The sequence below is a fragment of the Anabrus simplex genome, chromosome 11, assembly GCF_040414725.1.
Source record: "Anabrus simplex isolate iqAnaSimp1 chromosome 11, ASM4041472v1, whole genome shotgun sequence".
In the NCBI taxonomy this organism is placed as follows: Eukaryota; Metazoa; Arthropoda; class Insecta; order Orthoptera; family Tettigoniidae; genus Anabrus; species Anabrus simplex.
This window is the reverse complement of record NC_090275.1, coordinates 9,415,337-9,434,017: the sequence shown is the minus strand read 5'-3', so window position 1 is coordinate 9,434,017 and position 18,681 is coordinate 9,415,337. Positions and strand designations below refer to the sequence as shown.

Below are 18,681 nucleotides of genomic sequence, written 5' to 3'. Positions count from 1 at the left end.
TGTCCGTAGACACGGGGGAGTGAACGTTACATGGATGTTACCACTTCTGAGAAACAGCTTCAGATCGTGTTTTCTTTGAGAAGAAATCAATTTGTTGAAACCTGCTCCCTTGTGCAAAGAAATGGCTATCAAACAATATAATTAATCGTTCGAAAATTCCAATCCCTTTCATTGTTCTCTTTCTAATTAGGTAGCATCCTTTTTCAGTGAGGACATTCCTTAGCAGGGGAAGAAGACAGTGACTCAGTTATGAAGATATACTGCCGCGGGATAACTGTCCGATATGAAGAACTTGATTTTTGGAAATTATAATTTCTTATTTCTTTCTCTCTTGTAGACTTATAATAACAATAATGATGATGGTGATAATGGCGTGTGGCCTCTGGCGAGGCCTGGTGCAGGTCTTTCGTCTGATCAGGCGCGGTTCTACTCTCAGGTTACAAGGTCGGGTGGCCTACCATCAATGAAACATTTCAGAGAACACGTACTTATGACGTTGTTTTACTTTAAAAGATCCTTTCTGTGGCGTTTTTCGTTACGCTCCTTTCTCGTATGTTGGAAGAAACTTGGCAACATAGTGTGAATGCCAGCCCCGTGGTAGCCGCGTTCAGTACATCCTGGAAAGGGCTGGCTTACCTGTGAGTTTCTGGGAGATTCAACGAGAATGTCCCGTCTCTCGCCACCTCGCGAATATTCTCGTACACGTGACCCGGGCTATAAAAATGGAGGCTAGCCGCGGACAGTGTTGGATTCCGTGGTGGAGTCAGCGTTGGACTCTGCCGTAGAGTCAGTGTTAAACCAACTTTAAAAAAAATTGCTTTACGTCGCAGCGACGCAGATAGGTTTTATCGTGACGATGGGATAGAGGAGAGGGAAGGAAGCGGCCGTTGTCTTTATTGAGGTACAGCCCCATCATTTGCCTGGTGTGAAAATGGGAAACCACGAAAAATCATTTTCAGGGCTGCCGACAGTGGTGTTCGAACCCACTACCTCCCGAATACAAGTTCACAGCTATGCGACTCTAACTGCACGGGCAGCTCGCTCCGTTGTTAAAGTACTGTGGGACTCAGTGTGTTGGGGTTCGGTGGCTGGCCTGAGGTATTGGCTGTAGCTTGTGTCCCGTGGAAGTCTGAACGAGGAGCTGTGGTTCGTGTGTCGGAGTGTTCAGTACGGAACGGAAGACTGTATACCGGAGAGTATTGAGTGATTGTGTATTTCTGTGCCGTGAGTCGTTACGGTGAGTGTGAGGGTAATTGGACATGTTAACATTGGTTGTTGTGAGTATCGCCCTGATGTTGAATACTATTGTTTATTTGTTCACTGTGTTAGACTGTGTGAATTACTGGACTGTCTTTAGAGCCGAGCCAAGGAACAGTCATTGCGTTTTGTGTAGCCAGTAACACTGTGTTCAAATACAGCGGTCGGCACGCAGCTGCTGTGTGGGTTTAATGGACTACGAGAAGTGAAAGTAAGGATTGCAGCCCTCCCCAGGTAACACCAACGGACTGGACTACCTACTGTGGAAAGAAAAGAGACTTGTAAATAGACAGCAATTAGTGGGCGTGACCGTTCATGGTTGAATATAATTGTGTGTGTACATTTATTGGGTCAGCCTGAAATAAATCAGAGTAACAAAACAGACGCTCTTTTATTCGTAACAATATCAACGGTCTTATTCTCTCATTCTCCAGTGACATACCATCACTTGCAGAGGGGGTTTACGGTGAAATCTTCTGACTAAAGTCACAAAGAGCGGACACTTCAGCGCTGTAATAGATGATATTCTGTACACTAGGTACTCGTAGGAACAGTTCACGTTTATTTAGAACAGATCCAAAATATTAGATTGCAGGCTTTCAGTCCACTCTGCCATTAAGACCAAGTAGTCAGCAAAGGTCAAACTGCTTACTACATTTTCACTTAACTGAATTCCTCTCTGCCACTTTATACCTTTCCGGTAAATGATCCATGCAAAATATGAACGATGAAGGTGAAAAATTACAGCCTGAATTACGTTGGAGAAAACTGTCAACATATTTCTTGCATCTGCCCAGTGATTTCCTGGGATCTACGAGTTCACCTGATTTACACGCAACACTATTCATTTCCCTTCCTTTCTAAGACTCTCTGTTCCTTGCCTTTTCCATCTTATTGCCTAAAATTTCCCATGATTTCTTTTTAACGAAGACTTACGTTCCTGGACAACGGGTACATGCAAAGACAAATGTTAAGGCGCTGTTAGTGTTTGGGTAGAACACGCCGAGAGTATGTAACTTACGATTATGTTTAAAGTCTCCGTATTTAACAGATAAAAAAGGAGGCGACCTGTTGCAAAAATAAATAAATCTCAAACGTACTTTTGACGAACTAGCTCTTCGAAGTATGGCAAATTGTGTGCTAAATATGTGACGTCACCCGCATACTCTGTTATAAGATGGCGCTATGTTGACTCGCGCGCTCAGCTGGAGGTTGTGAATACATGGTGATCAGTTGTATACAATAACACATTTAATATGTAAGTCTAAGAAACTCTCACAACTCTGCGGCCGTTACAATAGTGACATCCTACCGCCAGTTTTTAACCATTTTTTTACAAGTTGCTTTGCGTCGCCACCACACAGACAGGTCTTATGGTGGCGATGGTATAGGAAAGGCCTAGGAGTGGGAAGGAAGCGTCCGTAGCCTTCATTAAGGTACAGCCACAGCATTTGCCTGGTGTGGAAATGGGAAATCACGGGAAACCATCTTCAGGGCTGCCGACAGTGGGGTACGAACCCACTATCTTCCGAATGGAATCTCACAGCCACGCGCCCCTAATCGCACGGCCAACTCGCCCAGTGTTTATTTACCTAATATGATTTAAATATTAAATCAAATTTTCGTTCGTAAAATATTACCTAAAATAACTTGAAACCATCTTATTAAATATTGCTTTTAGACACAAGAACTATTTATATGAAATAGACCTTTGTTTTTGGTTATTTCTGTCCACTAAACCTAAAATAAAAAATGTATCCGTTTGAAACGATTAACTGAATTTTGCAGATGTCTACGTAAAAAACTCTTAAATCTCCTGTGCTAATTCAGTAGAGTCTTCTACAAAAATGATGAGGTGAACAAGTCATTTATTGTTATTATCTTATCCGTTTGTTTTGTTTATGTCTGTTACTAATTTGTGAGTTATATAACAAATCTTTAATCGTCATTATCCCTGTTTCATGTCTTCAGCATTGTTGCAGTAAAGTCCTCAAACCGAATCTCTAGTGTAAATTTTAAAGTTGCGAGGAGTAGACTTTTGTTCGAACTGTCCGTGAGTCAACTAGACAAGTATTCTAACTTCCCCTGAAAGTGATGCGAGTTGATTTAAAGATTTGTTATCTCCAACAATATGAAATGTGTTATTTTTCCATTTCTGTCGGTGACAAGTATCGAGGGAGACCAGATGTTTTGAATGTATCCATAAGGCTGCATTGTTTGTCTGCTTCAGGCGAACGCACGAATGCAAATAAATGTATTGCCACTGGACAAATATTTGTCACACTGTTTGTTTATTTGCTCGTCAAGTTCCGGGCGGAAGCATTTTACTAGAAAATGGCAGCGAGAATCCAAGCTCGAAAACAGAGCTGGATTCAGTAAAATGAAAGCTATTGTAGAAAGAGTTATTTTCCGAATTGATTTGACAATCCACGGCGGAGACTTGAATGCACAGTTAAGGAAGGTTCTTTAACAACTGGAAACTTTAAAGATTTGTTTCAAGACTACCAAATTTCGCTCACCTCTTAACCTCAAATACGACAAAATACGTGCATAATGTTGCCATCGATGCTTTCACGGCCCGTACTTAGAGACATGATACTGTACAGGCTTTTGGGCTTATGCCGTGTCAAGAAAATAACGTGAATTTTTTTACGTTTCGCAGAGAACTGTGCTCTGCGTCATCAGAAGAAAATCTCTGAGAAACATAAAAGAATTTCACCTTATTTTCTTGACACGGCGTAAGCCCAAAAGCCTATACAGTATCATGTCTATACGTGCATAATGTCAACAATATGTCTACCATAGTGCATCAACACGGTACAAATAGCTACAAATTACGTTAATAAACTCAAATTCCTGTCATAACTATAGGAATAATTTTCACGGGAGATATTAGAATAATAATTCTTTCCATGCAATAACACTAGTACCTACAATAGTGATTTTAAAGTGTATCACAAGTACTTTTACCGTGTTCAAATGGACTCTAAAAAGGTAACTAATTCTTTGCTCAAGCATTTGGAGGGAAAATATACCTCTTGCTTTGAAAAAGAAGCAGCATCCAGAAAGGAGTGAGGCAAGACTAAATTTTGCTTCCGCCCTACCTCCGCCTACTTTTCAATATTTATATACAACAGGCAGTAAAGCTAATCAAAATGGAATTTGGAAAGGGAAGTACAATCCAAGGAGAGGTAATAAAAACCCTGAGATTTACTGATGATATTATTTTATCTGAGACTGCAGAAGCGTAGAGAAATTGTTGAATGGTATGGACGGAGTCTTAGGTAGGGAGTACAAGATGAAAATAATTAAATCGAAAACAAATGTAATGCGGCGCAGTCGAACGACGTCAGGTGATGCAAGTAATATTCGATTAGGAAATGAAATCTTAAAGGAAGAAGATGAATATTGTTACTTGGAGAGTAAAATAACTAACGATGACAAAAGTAAGGAGGATATAAAATGCAGAGTAACAGAAGCAAGGAAGGCCTTCCTTAAGAAAAGAAATTTGCTTACTTCGAACAGTGGTATAGGAATTACAAAGATGTTTGGAGCGTGGCACTGTATGGAAGTGAAACATGGACGATAACTAGCTAAGAAAGAAAGAGAATAGAAGCTTTTGAAATGTGGTGTTACGGAAGAATGCTGAAGGTGAGAATAAGGAGATACTGAATCGAATTGGTGAGAGGAGATCGATTTTGCTAAATTTGACGAGAAGAAGATTATAGGACAGAACTTAAGAAACCCAGAACTTGCTCAGTTGACTTTTGAGGGAAGTGTAGGTGGTAAGAACGGTAGGGGTAGACCGCCGTATGAATATGACAAGCAGATTAGAGCAGATGTAGGATGCAGCAGTTACGCAGAAATGAAAAGGTTAGTGCAGGACGGGGTGGCATTGAGAGCTGCATCAAACCAGTCTCTTTGTAGCTTTTAGGCGGTTAAAGAAGAGTAATGAAAGTTGACAGCAGTGCTGCTGCCATTAGCATACACTTTTGCTACAGGAACACGGACATCTTATACATTGTTCTATTCAGAAAAGGTTTTGGTTTCGCGAAAAGGGGCCTGAAGTAGGATTTTTCATTTTGGATATATTTGTGGTTCTAAAATTGATGTAAGATAGTGAGCATTTAACAAAAAGAGCTCATGTGTCTAGGTGCAATATTCGAAGATATTAATTATTGACTGTTGCTATTAAGAAAAGACGGTAATTACAGTTTTCATTAATTTTCTTACCAATTGTACAAAGGTTTCATGACATCGAGTGGCTAAGGCACAAACTGCTGCGTAACCTAGTTTGTTAAGAAGACGCATAGGTAGCGCTAGAAATGAAAACTATTTTTACACCCTAGATACTAATGTTCAGCTGTGCTGTAAAACACGCCCTTTTCGCGCAACGGCTCACATTTAAAGAAATGTAAAAACAAACTGTAAATATTCACGTCCAACCGATATTTAAACACACATCCTCAGAAGTAAAAGTTGTACGGAGTTTTGCGTGGATGAAGTTTCGATGTGAGCGAATATTGGTTGTGTTACCCCTGTGGATGGGGGACGCAGACGATGAGTACACCCATGGTATATATCACCTGACTGTCGTAAGAGGCGACTGAAAGGGGCGACCAAGAGATGATGACATTAGAAGCATGAGAATGCTTGTGATTAGTACCATTACGTGCGGAACACTTGCGACTAGTACCACCTTGCGAGGAAAACCCTGGGTCTACGTTACATAGAAGCAGTACAATTACGCGAGAAACACTACAGGTCTGGGCGTTGTTTGTGATAATGGTCATCACTGTGTTCAGAATGGGTCTGCGTTACCTGTGAGTAGTACCATTTTATGAGAAACACTCTGGATCTACGTTGACTGTGATTAGTGCCATTAAGTGAGGAATACCATGGATTTGGCTGGGGCCCATGATTATTACCACTATGTCAGTCAAACCATGGGTTTGCGTTGCCTGAGACTAGTAGTACAGTAGTACAATTATGTGAGGAACACCATGAGTTTGTGTTTTCTGTGGGCGTTGCCATAATGTGTGATACACCGTGGGTCTACGTTGCTTATGATTAGTTCCATTATGTGAGCAACACCATGAGTATACGTGGCCTGTGATTAGTACCACTATGTAAAGAACACCACAGGTCTGCGTTCCTTGAGAGTAGTACCCTTGTGTGCGAACCACCATAGGTTTGTGTTACCTGTGAGCGGTGCCATTATGTGCGACACACCATTGGTCTACATTACCTCTGATTAGTACCACCATGCGAGAAACACCATGGTTCTACGTTACCTGTCATTACTACCACTACAGGAGGAACACCATGGTCCTGCTTTACTAGTGATTAAGACCATTGTGAGGGACCGGTGACCTGGATTTTGGACCCCAGTAGATAATGAGTATCGTCCCAGTAATAAAGGCATTGTGAACTGGAACCACTGATTTTGTTTCACGAACCTTTTTTATCATTGGTTTTAGATTCTAGTCAGTGGATCTATTTTAAAGTTTTAATTTTCGTTTCGTTCACCTCGTACCATTAAGGCCTGATGAGCCCCTTTAAACAACAAACATCATCACCATTGGTTGTGTTCGACTAAGAGTTCATTACTTACAAATGAAGGCTATGGAATCTATGAATGTTTAGAAGCCTTACCATGAGACAAGGTGGGAGTTCTTGGCAGGTTCGAGGTGTCAGGGAGTTGTCTTCATCAGCCATCAACTGCAACAAAGAGCAAACATGATGTCATCGTAGAAGAAGTCTTCCTTTTGACATAGAGTAGTGCTTAAAGTTGGCTCGACGAGTGTTGGAGTCTGTCGTTTGAGCGGAGAAAGCAGTAACTAGTTACCTCCATCTGCGACATATCACAGGCTGAGTGTTTAATAAAACACGCAATTCAATAAACTTTAACCCGTTCCTCAGCTCGTGCTAATAATTCCGGTATTTAAGACAGAACACGTCATTGTCGATAAATATGATATTTCATAATCACTAACAAAGTTATCAGTTTCTCACAATAACCTCAACAAATCCACATGTTAAATACAGACACTCAGGGGAGTTACTGGGGGTTAGAAACCCCCTATGGAATTTGTACAAAAATAAAATAAACATAAACAGACAATAAACAATAAAATAAACAAACATCCAGAGACATAATTGTTGAACCAACAGATCTGTAATTCACTTGTATCAGTGTCCTTGTAATGACAAGTCATGCAAGCACCTCCATTGTGTTCTACCATAATTTTGTATCTACAACTCCCCCCCTCTCCCCAATCGGCCAATCCTGGCTATGCTACTGCTACAACTAGCCACTGAAAAAATAAACTAACAACGAACATAATATTCCTTAAGCAAACACGTAAACACATAAAGCATCAACAACTAACACAGTACCACTCGGAATAATATCACAAAAGCGACTGAGAGGAAGCCAACCTACGTGGTGATAGCTTCCTTAAATGTGGCATCGCTGTTATCGTTGCCGTAGCAACAGACCATTTTCGAGCAGCGTTAGTCAACTTTATGTCGCCGGTGGCGCTAAACGTCAGACTCCAAGTCCAGTGGGTTTGGCAAGCGTATTTGGTCCGGTTAGTGTGAAAAATGATCTCTCCTCTTACGTATCAAGGGAAATCCGAACAGTAATATGAGGGAGGTTTTAGAGCCCGAGATACGCCCCTTCCTTTTTCAGGCAACTCCACATGCCTCATTGCAGCAGGACAATACCCTGCCACATGTGGCCATCTAATGTGCAGCCCTTTACTGCCTTGCTAGCTTGTACTTTTGCGTGACATGTCCCCCATACTTCATGTCTGGGATATATCCAGAACCTCTTTGGCCCGGTTGTATAAAACTTTTGATCGGAGTTTAAAGAGGAAAAATGGCTGCCAGTCAAGTTGAACTTCGATTTTCCGTTGTATAAACGCTAATCTAAGTTCATCTCGTCTTGATCTAAGTTCAGATTTGACTGCCGAATATTCGTCGGTTAATCTCCTTGAACTTAGATCATTATCATTCATATTAAACATTGAACTAGACCTGAAGACTTGAGAAGTGTTTCCTTGTATCGTATCTGCGTAAGAATACCGTACCTTAATAATATCGAGGTGCGTTATAAATATATTGAATGCTAGTAGTTAAATAATATTGCTAAAGATCGCTCGATTTTTTCAGAAGTGAGGTTATGTGAATGTCATATAAACAATAGCCTACTGCTATACCAACATGTTGTTACTTAGTTTTTTATTATGTTTCAAGTTTACAAAACAAAGCATATATATATTTTCTTTAGCAGGGGTGTCAGATTATTCCGACTTTTCGTCTGATGAAGAAGAGTTGATTTTACAACGAGCTCCTCGCGTATTTCGGCACAGACGGAATCCGATTATTGAACTGTGTGAAATGTTCAAAATAAGATTTCGTTTATCGAAAGATGTTGTGGAACGACTGGAACTAAAGTTAAGGGAAACACTACAAAAACCTAGTCAAATAAATTATCCCCTGTCACCCATGTGTATGTTCCTAACAACTCCTAGGTTTTATGCTACAGTAAGTTTTCAAATGGTTGTTGGAGAGTTCTTTAACATTGACAAGTCAACGGCTTTCTCTTTCAACTTTGATGTCACCATATAGGCTCTTATTTTCTATTATATGTTTGTACCTTGATAGTACAATATCCACCAGATCGCCCTTTTCTTTCTGTGTGAAGTTCCTTCCATGTTTACTTCACGAGATTACAATATTATCTTCTTCTCCTTCTTCGACAGTCACGGCAATTTCGTATTTCATTTGTGAACAGTCACGGCCAGGTCAATCCCACTATTTAAGTATTATCCAACGGGCCGAGACATTTCGTATTTCATTTGTTTTGCGGTGTTGCCACGTCCAATTTTTTGAACTCCGATTACATTTGAACTACACATGTGTAACCCGAGTTCAGTTTTATACAACGCGATGAAGTCGTAATCTCAGTTCATCTTCAGAACTAAGTTCTTAATTGATCTCCAGTCAGATGTCTTTATACAACCGGGCCTTTGTTTCCATGCCACAACGTTTAGACGCTCCGACTACAACTTACCCTTTGGGTAGGGGCGGTATAGTAGCATCCCTTGCCTGTCTCTCTGATTAGTGTTATATAGAGGATGGTTGCCGAGTTGTACTTCCTCTTCAAACAAGCACCACTCATTGCAGCGCGTGGAAGCTACTCAAGCTCAAAGGTCGTGTACAGATCTGTAAACTTAATGATTTCTATTTTGATGTAACTAATCTGTCATGTAAAGTTCAATTCAGTCACTTTCTTGGTGTGGGAATTTTCATTAACGTTCGTGTATTAACTGATTTTATCACCTGGTTTAATTATATTTTCATTTGAGCTAACACACGGTGCTTATCTATGCCTTCGAAGCGTGCCATAGATTACGAAGCACTTTTAGCCCTGACCACGTAATTATTGCTATCCATAGTTAACTCCTGCTGAAGAACTGTTCACACGACCACTTAGATGAAACCAGCACTTTGACATACGAATACGGTGTGGCAATGATAAGAATCTCACCATGTTAACAGCTGAGATTGACTGGCGATTCATGCTTGCTAGGTCGAACACGTGCAGGCTGGTTGCGCGCGCCTCCCACACTGCAGCTGCCGTAGCCCAGAGTACAAACACCGGGCGTTCGGTCTGGGTGTATATGAGACCCTGTGTAGCGCCCCCCCCCCCGGGATTTATTAACAAACTATAACTTTAGCAGAGTTCAAAATCAAATGTATTTGAAAATAATAAATGTGGTGCTTATTTCTCTCTAAATCCCAGAATTTAATTCTCTCAGTTTAACATTTTACGTTATTAATTCCTACGTGTGGTGTTCAGACACTCGCAGGACATCGGGCATGCGCAAATAGGATATGGCGCTGTTGTCGATGTGTACTGTGCATGTGACGGGTATCCAGTTAAAAGTGTGCGGCCTTGAAGTGAAGAGTATTGATTTCACCGCTCTAAAGCATGTTTTCAAAGGGAGATCAGCGTTCGCAGATTAAAATCGATTTTGCCCGCTGCAAAAATGCATCAGAATGTTATCAAGGATTACGTGAAGCCTGTGGCGGGAATACATTACCATACAGGACGGTTGCGCGGTGGGCCATGACGCGAAACAATGTCTTGGAACACCCTCCCTATTCACCAGACATGAGTCCTTGTGACTTCGACCTGTTGAAGGAACCCTCCGATGTCTCCGATTTCCTGTGGGGTTTAATGTCCTCCGCGCATTAGGACGCCCCGTCGTTGTCATCAACAGAGAATGCCTTGCCAACGATCCCCAAAGGCTTCCCGAAATTTAGCACAAGGTAATAGACTTTGCGGGTGACTACATTTAAGTAACGTAATGCAACTGTACTTGTTAGTTCACTGAATATTGAGTTGTGTCAATATTATCACTACTTCACTTAGAACCCTGGTATTACATACTTTGAAGGACGGTACTGAGGAGCGAACGAGTATATACCATTTTGAATAGGAACCCAATATACAGTTTTCCTGCTACAACCGATGGAAGCAGGGTGGGTAGGCCGGGATGGCCTGCACGTTCACCAGATTGGACGCCGCTGGATTGTTTGCTGTCGAGTCAGATTTACGCGACTCTGGTCGAGTCATAGGAAGATCTACTTGCGCTGTCTATGCCAGCGGCGGATGTTCTACTACCAGGTGTTTGTGAGAGAGCGTAACGGAACATGAGACGCAGGTGCAATTTCTGTATCAAAGTGGGTGGTCGAGCAATTGGACACAGAAGCGCTGCAACAACTACTAACGTACGCCACTTCGCTCACTGAAGCACCAGATGTGGGACATTTAAACTTCTGTTGGTGTTTAGCTTTACTTGCCCACCCCCCCTACAAACCCTCAAAATGTGTAACAGGAATGAAGATAAATCCCGCAGAATTAAGATTGGAAAGACACGTCTGCTTTATTTCTCAAGCGATGAAACCTAAGGATAAAAGATTCTCCTTTGCAGTGCAGTACTTTGAACGCCATTAAAGGAAAGGAATTAAAAAGGGAGATTGCTCTTTGTTAATTGTGAAAACAGATTTGTTGACTTTTCATAGTGCGATACCTTTGTTGAGATAAAACTCCTCAGATGTGAAATAGACAGACAACAATAAACGGTTTTACAATTTCTAGCCAGACTTCCGTCTTTAATCTGCAGTTTTTGCTCTCTCGGCCACCCGTAAATCATAGCTTAGTTCAAAGAGATGAGATACTTTACTGTAATAAGCAGCCAGACATGTTTAATTACAAAGCAGAAGATGGTATGCAGATCTAGATAAAAGTGCACCAGACCGGAAAGGTTATGTAACTCCACGCAAATGTTATTTCATTATTATTTATTAGCTATACATTCTTTCGAAAACGAGGAAGCTCCGGATGAAGAGAACATCATCATAATTGTGAACGCTCATAGCGGAACGGAATTACTTAAATTACTGTATCCTTTTGTTGTTGGAGTGCATTAGGTTGTCCAAATAACAGTGTCTGCGAAGTTTACAAGGTGTTATCAAGACTAATTTCAAGAGCTTTAGACTTGCAAATAATGTGGAGCAGTTTATCATACTGGCTTGTGGTCATTGACATGACGTTACATTATAGAGATTGTGCCATATCGTGGCGATGAGAGCACAGTCTTTTGCTACCGGTAAATTGACTTTTAACTGCTCTCTGCTCTTCTGGTGCCTGTCCCACTCTATGCACTTTTCCTGTGTAGTCCACCAATGTTGATAATCGTAGTGTGCTATACATAGATGTAGCACTGCAGACGAACAGACATTCGATCCTGATGATGATGATAATGATGATGCTGTGAGCTTGCATCCGGGAGATAGTGGGTTCGAACCCCACTGTCGGCAACCCTGAAGATGGTTTTTCGTGGTTTCCCATTTTTACACCTGGAAAATGTTGGGGCTGTGCCACGGCCACTTCCTTCCCACTCCTAGGACTTTCCTATCCCTTCGTCGCCATAAGACCTACCTGTGTCGGTGCGACGTAAAGGCAATTGTAAAAAGGTAATGATAACGATAATGATTATAATAATAATAATAATAATAATAATAATAATAATAATAATAATAATAATAATAATAATAATAATAATAATAATAATAATACGGCGCCGACAACCTTAAATGTGTTAGTGCGGTGTTAAACCAGTAGCAAAATACAAAGAACAATTAAACCTGCCTGTTGAAGGCCTGGGTTTTAGTGACTTATTAATGCTAAGACTAGGGACTGATGTAGTGATTTGGTTATGTTTTGTGCAGGAAGCATAAGGAGTGTTCTAGTGTAATAGTAGGAACATTACTTTAGATATCATTTACTTTCTTACAGAAGTTAAATGAGACTATCCCTTAATGATAATACATTCGATTTTAAACTTCTCTATAACACATTCTGAAATATGCTATGTAAATATAAAACCTTGTATTTCTTAAGCATGTATTTCTCAACGTCTGTATGAATGACTAATATTAGCTTCCAGTGGATGGTAGCTGATTTGAAAATCAATGGCACGATACGGCGCGCTCGCTCCCTGCCTAAACAATTGGGAGGTGAATATTATCCCACAAATCATACGACAGACAATGAGGTCATAAAGTATAGAGCACGCATCACATTTTCCGATCAAATTATAGAGTACGAAACAACACCTGTATACTTTCCTGCTACTGATGGATGGACTGCCTCTAACTTCTGATTACTGTCCTGTGTATTCCACTTGGCAATGTTTTCTTGCGACGTTGTTTCGACTTACTTTCAGGATGTGATGTAATTTAGTAAATACGAAATGTGTCTTCATTCTACAGGATGTTTCAGAATGAAATGTCAGTATGATAAGCGATTCGCCGGGCTGAGTGGCTCGGACGGATGAGGCGTTGGCCTTCTGAACACAACTTGGCAGGTTCCATCCTGGCTCAGTCCGGTGGTACTTAACGGTAGATTTACTGGCACGTAAATGAACTCCGGAGGGACTAAATTCCGGCACCTCGACGTCTCCGAAAACCGTAAAAGCTAAATAAATAACATTTAAATAATTGATAAGCGATCCTGACGTTCGGGACATTTTACGTCAAATCGAACAACAAAAAATTACAAAGAAACGAACTTGGATCTTCGAAACCTTTCGAACATTTTGAATAAACGCATAAATGCTTGAAGATCAAGATTATGTTTTCGTGACTGTGTAGCAATAGCGCTCACAGAAATAGTAGTAAATTCATCGTGTAATATTATTTTTAGTTACGTCCGTGGTTCATACTTAAGTTAACCTTACGGAGATACAACATTCACTTTGTATTTGTATGTATCTAATATGGGCTGCTCATAATATTATTGAGACACTAATTAAAACTTTCACTTCGTAAATTTCAAATTAGAAAAAAAAAAGTCAGAATTCATCAATCTTTCCAGTTTCGGCGGTTAACATGTGAAATTTATGGAACCCTTAATGGCGTACGAATAAAAGGTTAATTAAACAAATTGAAAGACTTTTGAAATTAACTGTGTTTACTTGGTTGATCCGCTTAGAAGCAAGGATAATTATTGTATTAGAATTGTTTGAGGTCCGACAAGAAACATGTAGCTACCAATAGCATTATAATGGACTGGATATAGTAGAAATCTTATTAGGAAAACCTTGTAGAAGAGAGATGTGTTCACTGGGATAGTCAAGGATCCACCTACCACGCCCTGAAAGTACATTTACTTTTATAACGAAATTTAATTTATCGCGTGCCATTCATCATCGCTCATGAACGCAGTAGCATTTCCATTGGCTGAGACACAATCGGATATGACGTCATTTCCAGTAATCAAGTAAAATGCATTCCGTTACCAAACCGCGCACAGTAAAAGTACAACTAAATACAATCTGTGACGAAACAATGTACAATACAGAAGAACAATCATTTGATATTGAACTTAGTGGCGGAGGACAGAGCACGCACTTGTGTCAGCGGGGAAATTCGTCTTGAATGAGAAGTCGGCAAAGCCAGACGAATACCTTTGTCACTGACTCGAATGATAAATTAATTAAGGTTTTCGCCACTGTCCAACATAGAATGCGCTGCTATCGCTCCACAGAATGCTAGAGACCTAAAAGCCACTTGGCGATCCCAACCTAGGGGCTTACGGCCCCACATCCGCTTTGCTTGATCACAGTCTAATGATTTTGTCTGAACTATTAGTTCGTAAGTTGAAAAGTAGCGCTGCCGCACATAACGATGTACCATTAGTTAATGAGTTCAAGAGTTGGCAGCCTTGTGCACCGCACAGTCACGTCGAACGCGATAAGTCCGCGAGAAAGAAACAAACGCGTCAGTGCAATGGCGCGTAGATGTCTGCGCAGAAAAAGTGGCGTAGTATCTAAACTTTTGCCCATCAAATGCTCAAGTGAAATAAAAGTTGTCTTCTTTCTACAAAAAATCTTAGGGAGCTGCATCGTGGAAAAAAGAGACCTAAAGATCTTGAAGCCTGGATTATTCCTCGCGAAAGTTCATCTTTACGACAAGACGATGGATGGGTTTCGTGGAAAACGCTGAACTGGTTGCGATGCGCGGTAGGTAGACGCAATGCAACGTGAATTTGAAGAAGTGGGGATACTTTTCCGACACTACCATGTGCAACTGCGAGGAAGAACATGGACCACCTTCTTGCTTGCAGCTAAGTGTACTATGAAGGTCAACACCTCAAGCATTGACGATAACGATGACTGTGAATATTTATAGTACCGGCCTGTACTTGCCATGTTAATCTTGTACTTTTAAGACTGATGTAGCTGCTGAAATAAATAAATAAATAAATAAATAAATAAATAAATAAATAAATAAATAAATAAATAAATAAATAAATAAATAAATAAATAAATAAATAAATAAATAAATAAATCACCAGTGTAGCGCGTGTTGATCTGAACTGTGTAGAGATTGGAATCTCCTGTCGTTTGCATGTGATGTAAGGTTGCATAAAGTAAGGCGCTCGTTTCGAAAGCTTAAGAGATAAGCTAAATTCACTGCAAAGGAGTCTTGGAGTGGTGTCTCAACGGCGTATTAGCTGCCAATGTCTTGGGAAGTTGTAGTAATCCAACTTAAGAGCCCGCTACCCTTGGGGGCTGAAACGCTGTTGATTTGACGGTTGAAAATGTTGAATATTCGAGATCTTATAAAGACTCAGATAAAACAATATTATCGACAGATCTCTTAGTTTTGATTTATAGTGCTTGGATTCTGATTCCCTTCCCAAATTCCTCTTTAATTTCCTTTACCGCCTGTTCTATGTAAATTGCCCGGCTGAGTGGCTCAGATGGTCGAGGCGCTGGCCTTCTGACCGCAATCTGGCTCAGTCCGGTGGTATTTGAAGTGACCAAATACGTCAGCCTTGTGTCGTTAGACTAGCACGTTAAAGAACTCCTTCGGGACTAAATTCCGGCACCTCGGCGTCTCCGAAAATCGTAAAAGTAGTTAGTGTGACGTAAAGGCAATACCATTATTATTATTATTATTAGTATTGTTGTATAAATTCGTCTTTCTTTCTTCGTTATTCCGAGAGCGCGTTGAACTCGTTAACTTGGTCTGACGGCTTCTTCTTTTTCTTCTCCCGAAATCTCTTCATAAATTTTTTGTTATTTTTCTCCGTTCTTCTGTCCACTGTTTCCCAGTGTTCTTTTAAACTTCTTCCACGAATGTGTGATCTGCAGCCAGAGTACCAAAGGCTTTAACATTTTTATCGTATTGTCTGTAGCGTTTATTTCCTGTAAATCCTGCTTAACTTCTTCCCACAAGTTGATCTAGACCTTCTTCGAATTGATTACATTAAATAATTTTTCAGTAAATCTATTAATATTCATGTGACGATAGAATTTCAAGCGTCTGCTACATACGGTATGAGTAAACTTTTCTGTTGCTGTGTGCAGGTCTCTTGCTTTTCTTTTAATCTATATGCCATTTACGTAAGTTGGACCATGTATTTCCTAGGAACCGAGCTCGATAGCTGCAGTCACGTAAGTGCGGCCAGTATCCAGCATTCGGGAGATCGTGGGTTCGAGCCCCACTGTCGGCAACCCTGAAGATGGTTTTCCGTGGTTTCCCATTTTCACACCAGGCAAATGCTGGGGCTGAACCTTAATTAAGGCCACGGCCGCTTCCTTCCCACTCCTAGCCGCTTCCTGCCTCATCGTCGCCATAAGACCTATCTGTGCCGGCGCGACGTAAGGCAAATAACAAAAAAAAAAAAAAAAAAAAAAAATCCTAGGAAATGTTCGTTCTTGCTTTCCAATTTCATCAATTTTAGAGTGGCCTCCTAGAGATGTAGTTTCTGAGGCATATACTGCTTCCGGAAAAACAACCGCCCTGTATTTACGAAGTTTCCCATTACGCGATATGACTCTTCTGTTGTAGTGATTCCATGTTACTCTGTAAGCTTTCTGGAGTTTTTTGGCTCTTTTTTCTTCTTTTATCGATTTTGGCCGTCTTAGGACCATGTAAAGTAACCCACTCCATTCATTTTGGTTTGTTTCCTTCTTCTTCTCTTGCTTTCCAATAATTCCTCATTATTTCAGCGTTTTTCCTCGTCTCTTCTATCCAAATGCTATACAGCTCCTTTCCGGGGGAAACACTTGTCCTGTATTATATCCGCTGTTGCCATAACTCTCGTTGTACTTTGCATTCACTGAATGCCATTCCTTCTCTTGTAAACTTGTGAGTCTGGCATTATCCATCCTTATTATACACTGACTGACAGAGCAAATGCAACACCAAGAAGGAGTGGTTCGAAAGGGATGAAAGTTGGGAAAAAAACAGAGACGGCACGGACAAATAATTGATGTTTATTTCAAACCGATATGCAGGTTACACAATGCGCACGGCATCGACTCAGTAGGATGTAGGACCACCGCGAGCGGCGATGCACGCAGAAACACGTCGAGGTACAGAGTCAATAAGAGTGCGGTTGGTGTCCTGAGGGATGGTTCTCCATTCTCTGTCAATCATTTGCCACAGTTGGTCGTCCGTACGAGGCTGGGGCAGAGTTTGCAAACGGCGTCCAATGAGATCCCACACGTGTTCGATTGGTGAGAGATCCGGAGAGTACGCGGGCCACGGAAACATCTGTACACCTCGTAGAGCCTGTTGGGAGATGCGAGCAGTGTGTGGGCGGGCATTATCCTGCTGAAACAGAGCATTGGGCAGCCCCTGAAGGTACGGGAGTGCCACCGGCCGCAGAACATGCTGCACGTAGCGGTGGGCATTTAACGTGCCTTGAATACGCACTAGAGGTGACGTGGAATCATACGCAATAGCGCCCCAAACCATGATGCCGCGTTGTCTAGCGGTAGAGCGCTCCACAGTTACTGCCGGATTTGACCTTTCTCCACGCCGACGCCACACTCGTCTGCGGTGACTATCACTGACAGAACAGAAGCGTGACTCATCGGAGAACACGACGTTCCGCCATTCCCTCATCCAAGTCGCTCTAGCCCGGCACCATGCCAAGCGTGCACGTCTATGCTGTGGAGTCAATGGTAGTCTTCTGAGCGGACGCCGGGAGTGCAGGCCTCCTTCAACCAATCGACGGGAAATTGTTCTGGTCGATATTGGACGTTGACGTGGCGTGCGGGGCTGCCACCGCTTGGCGGCGGATGCGCCGATCCTCGCGTGCTGACGTCACTCGGGCTGCGCCTGGACCCCTCGCACGTGCCACATGTCCCTGCGCCAACCATCTTCGCCACAGGCGCTGCACCGTGGACACATCCCTATGGGTATCGGCTGCGATTTGACGAAGCGACCAACCTGCCCTTCTGAGCCCGATCACCATACCCCTCGTAAAGTCGTCTGTCTGCTGGAAATGCCTCCGTTGACGGCGGCCTGGCATTCTTAGCTATACACGTGTCCTGTGGCACACGACAACACGTTCTGCAATGACTGTCGGCTGAGAAATCACGGTACGAAGTGGGCCGTTCGCCAACGCCGTGTCCCATTTATCGTTCGCTACGTGCGCAGCACAGCGGCGCATTTCACATCATGAGCATACCTCAGTGACGTCAGTCTACCCTGCAATTGGCATAAAGTTCTGACCACTCCTTCTTGGTGTTGCATTTGCTCTGTCAGTCAGTGTATTACCACATAACTTAACTCGCATCTTCTTGATCGTATCAGATATTATTTCAGTATCTTTATTTTTGTAGAGGTCTGTGGTGGCTTTTTCTTCAATTTTGGCCTACTCTGGATCACGGTAAACATTTGACTTGGTGGTTAGACAGTTTTCCTTCTTCCAGAACTTCATCATTTCGCTGTGGCTCCTCGTCCTCTCCTCTGACCACATGTTCATTTTGTTTTTCCTGGAACTCCTTCAATTTATAATTTTTACCTCGAAACATATCTCTATTA

The 18,681-nt window shown here is 41.7% G+C and overlaps 1 protein-coding gene across 1 annotated transcript in view; it reads right to left on the bottom strand.

The window, feature by feature from the left end:
* The window catches only part of LOC136883418 (uncharacterized), a 250,215-nt gene extending 243,095 nt beyond the window's left edge, over positions 1 to 7,120 (bottom strand). The window contains exons 1-2 of the mRNA XM_067155687.2: positions 7,106 to 7,120; positions 6,913 to 6,978 (exon numbers count right to left, since the gene is read on the bottom strand). Of these exons, the coding sequence (XP_067011788.2) occupies positions 6,913 to 6,978; positions 7,106 to 7,120 (81 nt within the window). The remainder of the gene's footprint in view (positions 1 to 6,912; positions 6,979 to 7,105) is intronic.
* Between the last annotated feature and the right edge of the window lie 11,561 nt (positions 7,121 to 18,681).